General features: G+C 43.6%; 1 protein-coding gene across 1 annotated transcript; it reads right to left on the reverse strand.

The window, feature by feature from the left end:
- Positions 1-810: 810 nt before the first annotated feature.
- rbck1 (RanBP-type and C3HC4-type zinc finger containing 1) lies at positions 811-12,418 on the reverse strand. Its single transcript, XM_035388164.1, has 13 exons — positions 12,227-12,418; positions 11,446-11,491; positions 10,667-10,811; positions 10,482-10,578; positions 9,847-10,045; positions 8,747-8,880; positions 7,817-7,990; positions 7,497-7,657; positions 7,111-7,222; positions 5,749-5,928; positions 5,517-5,615; positions 4,603-4,746; positions 811-2,256 (listed from the first exon to the last, which is right to left on the reverse strand). Exons 2-13 carry the CDS (start codon positions 11,486-11,488, stop codon positions 2,179-2,181), a joined length of 1,566 nt encoding a protein of 521 aa, XP_035244055.1. The 5' UTR covers positions 11,489-11,491; positions 12,227-12,418; the 3' UTR covers positions 811-2,178.
- Positions 12,419-13,313: the final 895 nt, after the last annotated feature.

Raw genomic sequence — 13,313 nt, forward strand, 5'->3', positions numbered from 1 at the left:
TATCAAAAAAGAAAAGTTTCTGAAGTCCACAATTGAGAATGGGTAACATTCTAAACATCTGTCAACATGTTAATGTAAAGATCAGTGTGGATAAACACAAATGTGAAATTGATCAGATTGCTTCAAAAGATTTTAGGAATTATGCCCGTGTTCAGACATTCAAATGAAGAGTCAGTCAACATCATAGAATCATCTGCAAGTCATCACAGTATACATTCCATAAAAACATGGCTAAATGCACTGATTTTTTGAAAAGGAATAAACCAAAATTTTGATTTCAGATGAAGATTTACAGAATGATTACACAGGCTAGACTGAATTTTCAAATCAATCAATGGTTAACCCCCCCGAAACCAACCCAATAAATAACCCAACAAATGTAAGAACCCCGAAACGGTGAACAACGGGTGACTCAACTTATGGACAGGCTGATTCTTTGGCGTCCTTGCTTGTTAGCACGCTGCATGTTAGCTGTTGAGCTCAACAGCCTCAGTGAATTAGTGATGTGTGCTCTGTCTTTGTGATGCAGCAACTTGTTGCTAGCCAACAGATGAGTCATAGTGTACAGCAGATGAGTCTGTTTTCTGGTCTATTAAAAATACAAAAAAAGGGAAACTATTTAAATAATTATTTTATATCATTTAAAAATGAAATGAATTGATAGATCTACAAAATCTGCAAGAAGTTGCATCCTGCAACATCTATTCAGGATGTATCTGGTTTAAAAATGGCCAATGGCCCTGTGCTTGTACCGTTGCCTTTGTACTGTAGGCTGTTTTTATAATTTATTACAAAATTTTCATTTATTTCAAACTGAAGTTGTTCAGGAAACACTTCACACTTAATTTGTTCGATTAAATCTCCCCCTTGAGTAGGTCTATATATCCAAGTATACAACTAAACTAGAATTGAATGCAATTTGTCAACTGATTTCTTTCTTCATAGTTATCACGCTGTATTAAACACACGTTGATAAACCAAACTTAATATCATCCAGTATTAATATTCACAAAGCAAAAATAAATGGAAATAAAGATCTTCTAGTAATTCCTGGCAGTTTGTACTCCAGGCTAGTACAAAAGAGTATTTACTGTATTCCAGGTTGCCATTGAACTCAGGTAATGGTGTGTGAGAACATGCCTTGTAAACGTGTATTGGATGGTTTAATACCGAAGCATGAATCTTATGGCTGTGATTTTAAATGATAACAGCGAATGCTTTGGAGAAGGGTAAGAGAACAGCACTAGTACATTTTGACCAGATCGGTCAAAGTGCATGGCTGCAATCCTCCATTTTCCCATCTGTTTCTGTTGCTATTAATTGTTCCACTTTGCATTGTTTAACAGTGCCTAAGTATCTGCTAGTTGGCTTGTCTCTTGTCTATGCAGTACAATTTATATCCATTCCTCCACCTGACAAGCACCCTACGCTGCCACTATTTTGCTTATGTGTAATGTTCATTTAGCAAAGAGCTGCTTTTTGGAACGCCATGGTATAAGTTCACCCCATATTCACAACATTGCCTGTAATTTTTCTTTTAAAAACTGGAAAGTGCTACATCGAATCAAATAAAGTACATACCAACCTCGTCAGAAACTGTACAATGCTTTATAAGCACACTGAGACTTCCTTCATTTTCTATATAACTGGAGTGTCAATGCAATCTACCTTCACCAAAGCAAGTTAAACAGTACAAACTCTTCTTTTTCCCAGACGTGGAACGCCATTCTTCCATGCTACGAAGAGTAAAGCAGCAATCGGACCACCCCAGGAGGAGGAGGATGGGTGGAGATGAAGAGAGCGAAAATGAGGAGGAGGTAAAGGGGGTACAGGCAAAAAGGTGGAGATCAGGAGTGCAAAAATGAAGGGGTAGAGGTGAGAAGGGGGTAGAGATGAGGAGGATGGGTGTAGGTGACGAGGGGGTAGAGGTGAGGAGGTGGAGATTAGGAGAGTAAAAATGAAGGGGTAGGGGTGAGGAGGGGGTAGAGATGAGGATGGGTGGAGATGAGGAGGTGGAGATTAGGAGAGTGCAAATGAAGGGATAGAGGTGAGGAGGGGGTAGAGATGAGGATGGGTGGAGACGAGGAGGATGGGTGGAGGTGATGAGGTGGAGATGAGGAGGATGGGTGGAGGGGAGGAGGTAGAGATGAGGAGGATGGGTGGAGGGGAGGAATGCCCTCAGTGGCAGTTTTGGCAGTTAGGGTGACAGGGTCCGTTCACTCTGCACCTGCAGCCCCCTGATGTGTCTCCACGGCCCTGGAGAGAGAGAGGGGGGGGGGGGTGGGGGCGAGCGATCAGATCAGCTTTACTCTTAGCATCTCATTAACATCCTGCCTCAAAGCCCCACACACATTACTCCCATACATATGAATACAGGCCTCTTAAACATAAATCCCCGCTTGAACTAAGAACTGACAGTAAATATTACGCAAGCCTGAAGTCTTCTCCATCACGAGCTGAACTCCGCGTCTCTGTCTCTCTCTCCTATTCTTTATTATAGCCTGTGGCGTGTCCGTAGGCAAATACAGTTAGCTGTGTTACTCTCCACGTGCATGCTACCACTGCTACTAGAAGGTTTCACACTGGGGTCTCATATATAAAATTTGTTCTTAGATTTATACTTGAACTTAGTCTTAAGATCATTTCCACCGGTGTGCTTATGCTCGATTCATAAAAGATACTGAGCATAAAATACATTGCTTACGCAGGTTCTAAGAATCCCATTTGTAACGTACGCACCTGTGATCTATAAATCTCAAATTAACTTAATTGACGGCACCTGAACGTACCTCACAGTGATTTCCCCTTATATTATTGTGAAACACCAGACCCAAGCGAAGCGAACCGCAACGCACAAACAATCAATAAATACATTTGTTAAAATATCATGTTTGTTTATTTAACCCATGTACTAATATATGCAAATCCGTGCATCAATTAACCATTTTCGTCTGATAATACTATTTACTATTAACTAGAGATTTAGTAACGGCGACGCGTTGTTACAATATTGCTAGCACAAATGAGGGTTTAGTCAGGAATAACCATGGACCAAAAGAGAAAAGCAAACTTTTTGGAAGACGAGATCACGCTGATGGTAGAGGAGATTGAAGACAGGCGACACGTATTATTCGGTGGACTAAATAGTGGGTTGACAAACCAAGCCAAACAGGTAGCTTGGTAGTGTGTTGCCGTTGTGCAGTGAACAGATTGTTCATAAAGCTAATGCAAAGTTCGCCACAGGCTTGGATGCATATGCGTCCCAAACTGCAATCCCCCTGCATAACCAGCAGGAAAATCACTTACGTCAAGTCTAGGCTTTGCGTAGAGATAAGATAATTTTCACGTCAAAGTAAGGTTTTATAAATAACTACTTATACGTGGTTTTCTGCATAAGTCATACTTAAGATCAAAATTGATCGTAAGTCCGTTTTATAAATGAGGCCCCAGGACTGCTAGTACCGATGCCTACAGTTGGCTGCCATTTTCTCATTTGATCTATGACTCACAGTAATAAGAGGTGTGCTATTCTGGTAATAAACTGTGTAGAGCAGGGGTTAGACCACTGAATATCTGTTGCTGTAACCAAGAGCAAATGTCTACTCAGTGAGCTAGGTCAGTAAATAAGCATATACTAGACACGTATGCTCACAATCGGGAAAAAAACAGTGTACTTTTGACTCATCCATTGTTCCGGAGCAATCTGCCAAGCCAAGAAACAATGAAAAGACGTGATGTTGTAAAATATTTAGTGCATGTAGAGCCTTGTGTCTGGTTGCATAAAACAACTTAAGTTTCAAACTTAAATATGTTGCTTATGGCAAATATTTCCTTAAGGTGCGGGAGACCTTTTAGGAGCGTTGCGTAAAGCCTCTTAGACGGCTCATATTTCCACAAGGGCGCAGGCAGAGGCTTTCACACCGTAGTTTCTGTCATAGCACTACAGTTATGCATTCGGGTTACCATGGTTACATATCGACGGTCTCTAATCCTTCATCTAGCCTAGCTTTTGCCAAGTGTCAAGTTTGGGAGAAAAATATAGAAAAATCATAATACCAAAAGGAAAAGGAATAACGAAATAAATATTCTCCAAAGTACATTCAGCTCGGCCGTCATCTGCATACAGAAACAGGAGATGTGGCAAGAAATAACCGAGAAAATCAACGCAACTTTTGCCTAATGTGACCGTTAGGCAAAATCAATCAAATTCAAGTTGGGTGTCGCACATACTGTCCAGAGGGTTGCTCCTGTCTTGGAAAATACACCTTGGTATTTCCTCAACCGCTTTAATCGTCATGTATCACAATTGATTGAGAAGCTTAAAATAGTGTCTTAAGGAACACCTGTGGAATGTACATTAAGGACCATGAGCAAAATGTGCTAAAGTCCATTGTAATGAGGAATGTAATGTAAGCATATTTAGTCATTTGTATTAAGTAACGTTGGCAATATAAGTTAAAATCTCTAACAGTATATTTGAATTTGCGCAGTGAGGTCTGTTTGCAGCAATTCATTGGATGAACATAAAGTCACATCTCTGCAGTGGTATGTTAGAGAAAGCCTTTTAACATGTCTGTGGCACGGTAAATAAAGGTCTCTTGCCTGGGGACCCCAGCGAGCTTGGCGGGTGACCCAGCACATCTCCGTCTTGCACATCACGCAGCAGATCCAGTCACATCCGTCCTTCTTCTGCACTATGATCTTGCACTTGGGGCAGTGCATGGCCTCTCCTGAGGTCAGCATGGCCTGCCAGAGCAGCCGTCACACCACAATCAGACACTTAACCAGAGCAGCCATTACATCACAATCAGACATTTAACCAGAGCAGCCGTCACATCACAATCAGACACTTAACCAGAGCAGCCATTACATCACAATCAGACACTTAACCAGAGCAGCCATTACATCACAATCAGACACTTAACCAGAGCAGCCATTACATCACAATCAGACACTTAACCAGAGCAGCCATTACATCACAATCAGACACTTAACCAGAGCAGCCATTACATCACAATCAGACACTTAACCAGAGCAGCCATTACATCACAATCAGACACTTAACCAGAGCAGCCATTACATCACAATCAGACATTTTTTTAACATGCAATCAATCTATATAACTGGTTATTTTTCAGTTATTTGACTGAATTTAAATTGTCTGAAATGACTGAGAAGGAAATGAATTAGTGCAGCAGTGTAGTATAATGTTGGTAAGAAGCTGGTCTTGTAACCTAAAGGTCACAGGTTCGATTCCTGGGTAGGAAACTGCCCTTGAGCAAGGTACTTAACCTGCATTGCTTCAGTATATATCCAGCTATATAAATGGATGCAATGTAAATAGTTTATGTAAGAGTGTCTGATAAATGCCAGTAATGTAATGTAACTGACTACAGCTTTGTACACATACAGGAGACTTCTTTTTGTCACGCAAACCTCAACCGTTAAGGGTTCAGACAGCAACGCTGTAAAAATGACCTTTAACTCTGATGACAAAAAAAACAGATTTTGCTTACATTGAGCATGTCTGCAGTCTGCTTAGCGGCGATGTCGTTCTCCGCTCTGATGCGCAGGTCGTCCTGGTACTCCTTGCAGTTCATGCCGTCGTGAATGGCCTGAAACAGAACGGACTTCCATTATTCCTGTGACCAGCGGATTTGGGAAACCCCCCCCCCACCCCCACTCCCACACCCCCCGCACGCTGAATGTGGGCTGGAGACGGAATGGGGGGTGGGGTCCGGAAAGCACCTTGCAGAGGATGCAGTTGGTCTTGTTGCAGAGCTGGCACACGAACTCGTTGACCTCGTCCTCGTAGATGCACCAGCCCTGGCAGTTGGGCGTCTTGCAGTGGAAGCTGTTCTCGCTCCGCGTCTCGGCGATGCTCAGCCTCAGTTCCAGAAACTTCTGGTACTCCTCCGGGGAGAGCACCTGCCGGAACCCACCGGAAAGACAAAGGAGTTACATCTCCCTGGAAAATACACAGTCTCAGCCCCGAACACCAGCTCTCAAAGATTTTGAAATCCTACAATTTTATGTTTTATTACAGTATAGCAAGCAGTACGCTACAGGATAATGGTGGAGTTTACGGTGGCAAATTAGATGCCCACCTGCATGAGATAATGAATTGTCAGAAGACGTAACTGACCATTTGCTTAGCAAAGCGCATCCATGGGAGTTTGGCAGATGTGTCGACCTAATTTTGGCTCGTAGTACCGTAATGGTGACAGGGCCTGACAGGTGAGGCTAAGAAAGATACTGTGCTGAAATTCTGGAAAGCTTTATCTAAATGTAGAGGGAAGGGCTGCTGTGCTCACAGTAATGTGATGTGTGTTTAGTATAGTGGCCCTGTAGAGGGGAAGGGCTGCTGTGCTCACAGTAATGTGATGTGTGTCTAGCATAGTGGCCCTGTAGAGGGAAGGGCTGCTGTGCTCACAGTAATGTGATGTGTGTTTAGTATAGTGGCGCTGTAGAGGGGAATGGCTACTATGCTCACAGTAATGTGATGTATGTTTAGTAGAGTGGCCCTGTAGAGGGGAATGGCTACTATTCTCACAGTAATGTAATGTATGTTTAGTAGAGTGGCCCTGTAGAGGGGAAGGGCTGCTATGCTCACAGTAATGTGATGTATGTTTAGTAGAGTGGCCCTGTAGAGGGAAGGGCTGCTGTGCTCACAGTAATGTGATGTATGTTTAGTATAGTGGCCCTGTAGAGGTGAAGGGCTGCTGTGCTTACAGTAATATGATGTGTGTTTAGTATAGTAGCCCTGTAGAGGGGAAGGGCTGCTGTGCTCACAGTAATGTGATGTGTGTTTAGTATAGTGGCCCTGTAGAGGGGGAAGGGCTGTAATGTGATGTGTGTTTAGTATAGTGGCCCTGTAGAGGGAAGGGCTGCTGTGCTCACAGTAATGTGATGTATGTTTAGTATAGTGGCCCTGTAGAGGGAAGGGCTGCTGTGCTCACAGTAATGTGATGTATGTTTAGTATAGTGGCCCTGTAGAGGGAAGGGCTGCTGTGCTCACAGTAATGTGATGTATGTTTAGTAGAGTGGCCCTGTAGAGGGAAGGGCTGCTGTGCTCACAGTAATGTGATGTATGTTTAGTGTTGCACTCACAGAGCGGATTTCTCGGTCCTGCAGCTTGCAGTCACAGGAGTAGGTATCGTCCCCAAAAGGGCAGGTCACCTCTGCATCCATGCTGTTGGTTATGGTTCCTTTCAGACAATCCCTGTTTCAAAATCAAATTCATATTCATATAATTGTTTTTACAGTGATCACTGTTCGGTCTCCTGAACACTGAGTGCTGCTTTACTCCTGAAATACCTTCTTATTTTAAAAAAAATGTTATACACTGAATGGCCAAAATGTGGACACCTGACATACAACATATCATCCAAAATTATGAGTTGGAGTTGGTTAACTGAACTCCAACTCATAATTTAATATGGAGTTGGTCTTTAAGAATATCTGACATAAAACTAAAGGTTTAAGAATGGACGTACCTGCAGAAGGTGTGCAGGCACTCACGGAGTATGGCGCCCTCTCCTGGTAAGATCGGGATGAAGCAGACGGGGCACTCCAGCTCTGTGTCGTTGGGCACCAGACTGTGCTCGTCCGTCTGCAGCAGGTTCTGAAAATTCTTCTGCCTCTGATCCTCCAGGGCCTTCATCGTTCCACAGCAACACACAGGTAAGACATCGGCAGGGAACACATCAGCGTCCGTTCCTCTGTTCATTACACACCACATTTCACTAACACTGTAATCGTCATGGTTCGGGTTCTGAAGTGGCTCCTTAGGTCAGAGCTGTGGACAGCGAGCTACCTGCTGGTACTGCATGAGGGCAAACTCCTCCTGCTTGATGCGGAGGACCTCCTCCTCGTCCGGCTGGTACAGGTCTGGAATCTGGTAGTTCGCTGGTCTCTCCGAGCCACACATCTCACACCCTGGCCTCGTCGGCTTGTTCACGAACGTGCACACGGGACACGACCAGCCCAACTGCACACGCAGACGCACAAACACACACACACATCTTACTTAGGCCGTAAACATCTGCTGCTTGAATCTGAGTAATGTGTGAGTGATGTAGTGCATTGGTGGTCTTGTAGTAGTACTCTGAGCTCTTGTCAAAACATTCATTTGTAAAACTACAACGTGTTTAAGTCCATATGCAATTAAATCGAACCAGAAATAAGCACTTTCATTTTCAATCAAAGAAAGCTCACAGCTCTTTAGGTCTGAAAAAAAATATAAGTAACAGGAAGAGGCGTGGACAGAAAATAGTGCAGTCTGGGCTGAAGGCAGGAGCTTTTTTGAAACTACAAGACTCTGTATAAAAAGAAATGCAATTCCCACATGGTTCACCCAATATTGATGTAAATACTCAAAAATTAGAGCTGACAGTCTGCACTTTAACCTCATTTCCACCGTTTCGTTTTAAATCCAATTTGCTGGAGTACAGAGGCCAAAAAACCTAACGATGACATCCATACCAGACAAGCTGCTTCATTCTGACCAGCGTACTGATCTGATTCCGACTCTGACGACACAAACGCTTCTTCACACCTTGCAGCACCTCTTCCCTCGGATCGCCCGTGTCTCAATACGGTGAGCAAAGGCCGACTTTGTTGAGATAAGGTTCTGTATTATTCTGGAAGATTTAACCGAATTGCATACGCCCTTAAACATGTGTGCGTGTGGTTGAATCGAGCTCTTTCCCTCCGGTGGGGGGTGCAGTAGTGCCGCTGACTCTACCTGTGGCTTTGGCGGTGGGGCGGGTGGACCTTTAGGTTTGGGGAACGCTGTCAGTGGGGGGTTCACTGGCTCTCTAGCCCTGCCCGGCCCTGCACCTCTCGGCTCCAGGTGCTTGTCCATGGTCTCAATAATACCTGGCAGAGCAGCATTCAATTCAGTTCAATTTTATTATAGCACTTTTTTACAGAGAACTGTCACAAAGACACTTTACAGAGTAGCAAGGCAAGACACAGAGCAAACAGAGCAAACTCCAGGCCTGAACCCCCAAATAGCAGGTACATAGGGAAAAAAAATCTCCCAGTGGGGAGAAAACCCTCAAACGGTGGTGAGAACAAACGCCCCAATGGGAAGAAATCTCAGGAGGAACTATAGAGGGGGAGCCCATCCTTCACTGGCCAGCTTGGTGTAAAGTAGCAGACGGCAAATAAAATGGGTTGAACAGGTAACAGCCGAGGTGAAAGTTAACAGGAATAGTAGAAGACCAAATGGTATAGTTAGAATAGTGCAGTTTAGAGGAGCCGGGTGATGGATCTGGAGCTCCAGGCTGCGTCGGCATGGGCAGTGCAGGAACCTGGCTGAAGCAAGTCCATGACCATGGAGCGAAGGACAGGACTGGAGCATTCAGAGTCATTACTCAATATTCATTCATTGGAAACTGCTAGTAAGGGATATTTATAGAGCTATAGATACAACGCACCATGAAAAAAAAAAACAACTACTATGAGGAATATTGGCCCTGTGATTGGTTGAGTCTGCATAAATGTTTTTGTATGTTGAATGGGCTTGCAGACGAGGGAAGTGGCATCTCACTGTATTCATTTACATCTCTGCAGGACAACAGCAGTACAGGAAGCCATTTTGTCACTGCATTAGCCTGATAGTGAGATAATCAGGAAATGGATGCCTGAAGTTCCAGGCATGTGCAGTTTAGACATTGGCGGTTGCCCTATAGTAGGGTACTGAACAACTAGGCCCTTAGTTCCAGTGAAGGCAAATCTTAATGCTACATGCATTCAATTACATTCTAGATGAGTCGGTGCTTCCCCAAAAGTTTGGGGAAGGCCCTTTCTTTTTTCAAAGCGGACGGAGGAGCCGCTCACCTTCCAAGCGGAGGTTCTCCGCGTCCAGCTTGTGCTGCTCGCGAGTCAGCTGGGCCGCTTGCGCTGAGCGGATGTAGAGGAAGGCCTGGTCCCCGTCCTGCTTCACGCCGTGGCAGCACAGCGTGTCCTTGTCCTGGGCCATGCGCTTCCCGATCACCCAGGTCTGCAGACGCGGGTGGAATCCGAACCTGGTGTTCACCTGCGGGCGCGGGTAGGGATCAGCGAATCAGAGCGGGAGGAGGAGCACCGCCTCAGATTAAGATTTACAAACAATAGGGTAGGCAAAAGAGGATAATTTAGTATGCAGTGTAGTATAATGGGTAAGGAGCTGGTCGTGTAACCTAAAGGTCACAGGTTCGACTCCTGGGTAGGACACTGCCGTTGTACCCTTGAGCAAGGTACATAACCTGCATTGCTTCTGTAGAAATGGATACAATGGAAATGCTATGTCAAAGGTTGTGTAAGTCTCTCTGGATAAGAGCATCTGCTAAATGCCTGTACTGTAATGTAATTTACTCTACTTTCTTCTCTTAAGTTGATTAACAAATGTAACCTAGCCACTCCATAGTTCCATAGTTGAATAATGGTGACGCTTAAGCAAAAATATGCCTGTTCCAATGAAAAATCATCTTTACCTCATTCTTCAGAGCTGAGATGGTCATGCCCGGTGTTACGGACATGGTGATGGGAGCAGAGTTGACAGTCTGGGCATCCTCTAACCCCACCTTCAGCCTGCAAGGTGGGATAGATTAGCCACAAATCACCAGTACCTCACAGGTAAGCTTTCGGTAAGGCAGCCGCCTTCGAGTGAGCCACGTACTGTATCGTGTCCTTGGCATAGGCCTCCGGGCAGATTCGCACCGAAACGGGGACGTGGAGGGAGGCAAGCTTCTCGGCGAGCAGCGCCGCCTCCTGCTTGTCCCCGCTGCTGAGGACCTCGCTCAGGACCTGCGCCAAGCCTTCCGCTGGCGGGGAGGAAAGGATTTTAAACCGGGGTGATGTTCCACTACAGACCAGGTGCCGGTAAAATGCAGCTTGAATACCGGCACCCAGCAGCGACAGGATCAATCTCTAACTGTTAAATTACTACATCATTTACTGCCATTGGTCCATGTATTACACATTCAAATTCCACCATTAAGCATTAACCATTGAGCTGTTAGGACATTGTAGACAAGCATGGGACAAGGTTCTCCACTTAAGAACATGTCCAGGGAACCTCAAATCTGGCCCTCAATGTCAGTTGTTCTGCTGGTATTCTCTTCTGCCTGGTCCATAACCCAATAATGCAAGAGATTGCACTCATTCACTACATTCACCGGGTGCTTCAGGTGTAAATCAGATTAGAGGGCAGGAATGAAACCCAGCAGTGCTACAGGTCCCGGGGGCCTGATTTGAGCGTTCCTGAAGGTGTCTACTTCCTTTTAACCTGCTCATCAATAAATAATAAAAACTGAGGTCTGAAATTAGCATGACATTCTCATACATTTTGTGTAGCCAACATTATGCTATATGGCTTGCTCAGCAGTAGAAAAATAAATATTATAAATACATAAATAAATAAATATGCAGTAGAATAAATAAAAATTGTCTACTTACCCTCTTTTAATGTGTTTACATTGGGCCCTTTGGGCGCTGCCATTTTCTAAAGCAAACAATAAATATGGCATGTTAAAGGGAAATGTATCAGTCAATATTAATGTGACATACATTTTTCCAATTGCTTGTTTCGTGGCAACAGGAATGAATTCATTTACATGTCTGGGAAGTTCAAATATTAACAAACACTTCTGGCAGCAACAAATTTGCCATTTCCTCTGAGAGACCATTAACATTTAGAAAAACGAAGCCGATTACGCTGATAGACGCTACAGCAACAGCACGAACGGGAAGTGAGTTGGGGAGACGAGTCGATCGCGTCTCATTTCGTGTTTTACGCGTTTGCTAAGAGACAGCTCGCTCAAGACCGAGATTTTCAAATTAACAACTTAATACTGTCTATGAACTTTTGATGACGTTCATTTAATTCAATCGCTAACGTGAAAGGCGGACTTTGACTCCTCACAGCGCCGTATGAACATATTTAGGATACAAAGATTTTGTAAAAAAAACAACAACAAAAAAACAACAAAAATCACCAAACAGTTGCGTAAGCTAGACTGAAACAGAAATTTGATAATCTTAAAAAAATAGGCAACTATGAATTAGAAAAAAGTATGCTTCATCGACTAATGTTTTGAATGTATTCTAGATGAGGAATGTTCTATTCCGAGAAGGAAAACAAAACTAAGCGCTGACGCCTATTGCACAGAAATATATTTCGAAAAGTTATAGCATTTCTAAATAAATCATGCGTCTATATATCGCTCTATAGGCTTACCTTTGAAAATATCTGCTGAACAAGTCAACCAATTTTCTCCACTCTCTTGTTCTACCTCATAAATGAAGTTAAACTTCTGGACGAGATCAAAGGTAGGCTATAGCTTGGTTAAAAGAAAAGTGAAACGAAACCTAACTCCAGGAAGTCAACATTTAAAGGAGAGCTGGTAAGGAGTTATTTTCCCGTAAATCGATAGGATACTCCTGCTAATTTGTCTTTTCCCCGCTCTGTAGTTTTTTTTTTTTTTTAATCATATTGAATTTTAAAGTAGCCTAATGAACTGGCGAATGATAGGCTAACGTTTGGCATGCCCAGATTACTAGAGACAAGTGAAAGAGACAAGTGAAAACAGGAAAACAGGTGGAGTGCATAGACTGTATAAAAATAGGTGGAGAGGAGCTTATGCCAGAAGAGGTGATAGTGGTATATAATGATCTGTTCAGACTAATATTAGAAACACGAAAATCAAGCGAAGTATCATACCTCAGCGAGGTATGAACCCAAGTACACCCCCAATGATTGGTTGAAAGGATGATTCCAAGGACCCGGACTGACAGGGTGACAGGGCCTGCAAAAAAATATTAGAACATAGGATTTTCTGGGGCAGCATACCTAAGCATTTTTGCTGACCATGTGCATCCCTTTATAGTCACAATCTACCATTTTTATTATGGATACTTCCAGCAGGATAATTCAACATTGTCACAAAGCACACATCTCAAGCTGAATGCAGTGCTGGAATATCACGGATCCACCAATCAAAGCTTTCATAAAAATAGTGAACATGAGAGTATCTATTTAAATCATACTTGCAGTACAGTCTTACATGGTTGCCTAACATTAGATTCGATATGTTGCTCAATCTTGGAGTCTTTGGCTGCGTCCGAATAGTCTTTTTTGCTTAGGAAGGTTCCTAACTGAGTGAAATGACCGGGACCGGGAAGCTCCATGATTAGAGCTGTTTGAATTCTCTAAATGCTAAGGAAAGATGCTTCCTATCTTATCTCATTTACCATAGGGCACACTAGACCGTCCTTTGCGTAAGGAAAGGAGATAATGCCGTCCCAAAATTCCTTACGGCAGCAAC

The sequence above is a fragment of the Anguilla anguilla genome, chromosome 13 (genome assembly GCF_013347855.1).
Source record: "Anguilla anguilla isolate fAngAng1 chromosome 13, fAngAng1.pri, whole genome shotgun sequence".
Taxonomy (NCBI): Eukaryota; Metazoa; Chordata; class Actinopteri; order Anguilliformes; family Anguillidae; genus Anguilla; species Anguilla anguilla.

Bases quoted from the DNA above. Each gene is read 5' to 3' on its own strand.
- rbck1 (XM_035388164.1), bottom strand. From the start codon at position 11,488: ATGGCAGCGCCCAAAGGGCCCAATGTAAACACATTAAAAGAGG. The intron at 7,658-7,816 runs GTAGCTCGCTGT...GGAACGATGAAG, and splicing joins CCCTCATGCAGTACCAGCAG to GCCCTGGAGGATCAGAGGCA. The intron at 5,929-7,110 runs GTGAGTGCAACA...GGGTTCCGGCAG, and splicing joins AGGACCGAGAAATCCGCTCT to GTGCTCTCCCCGGAGGAGTA.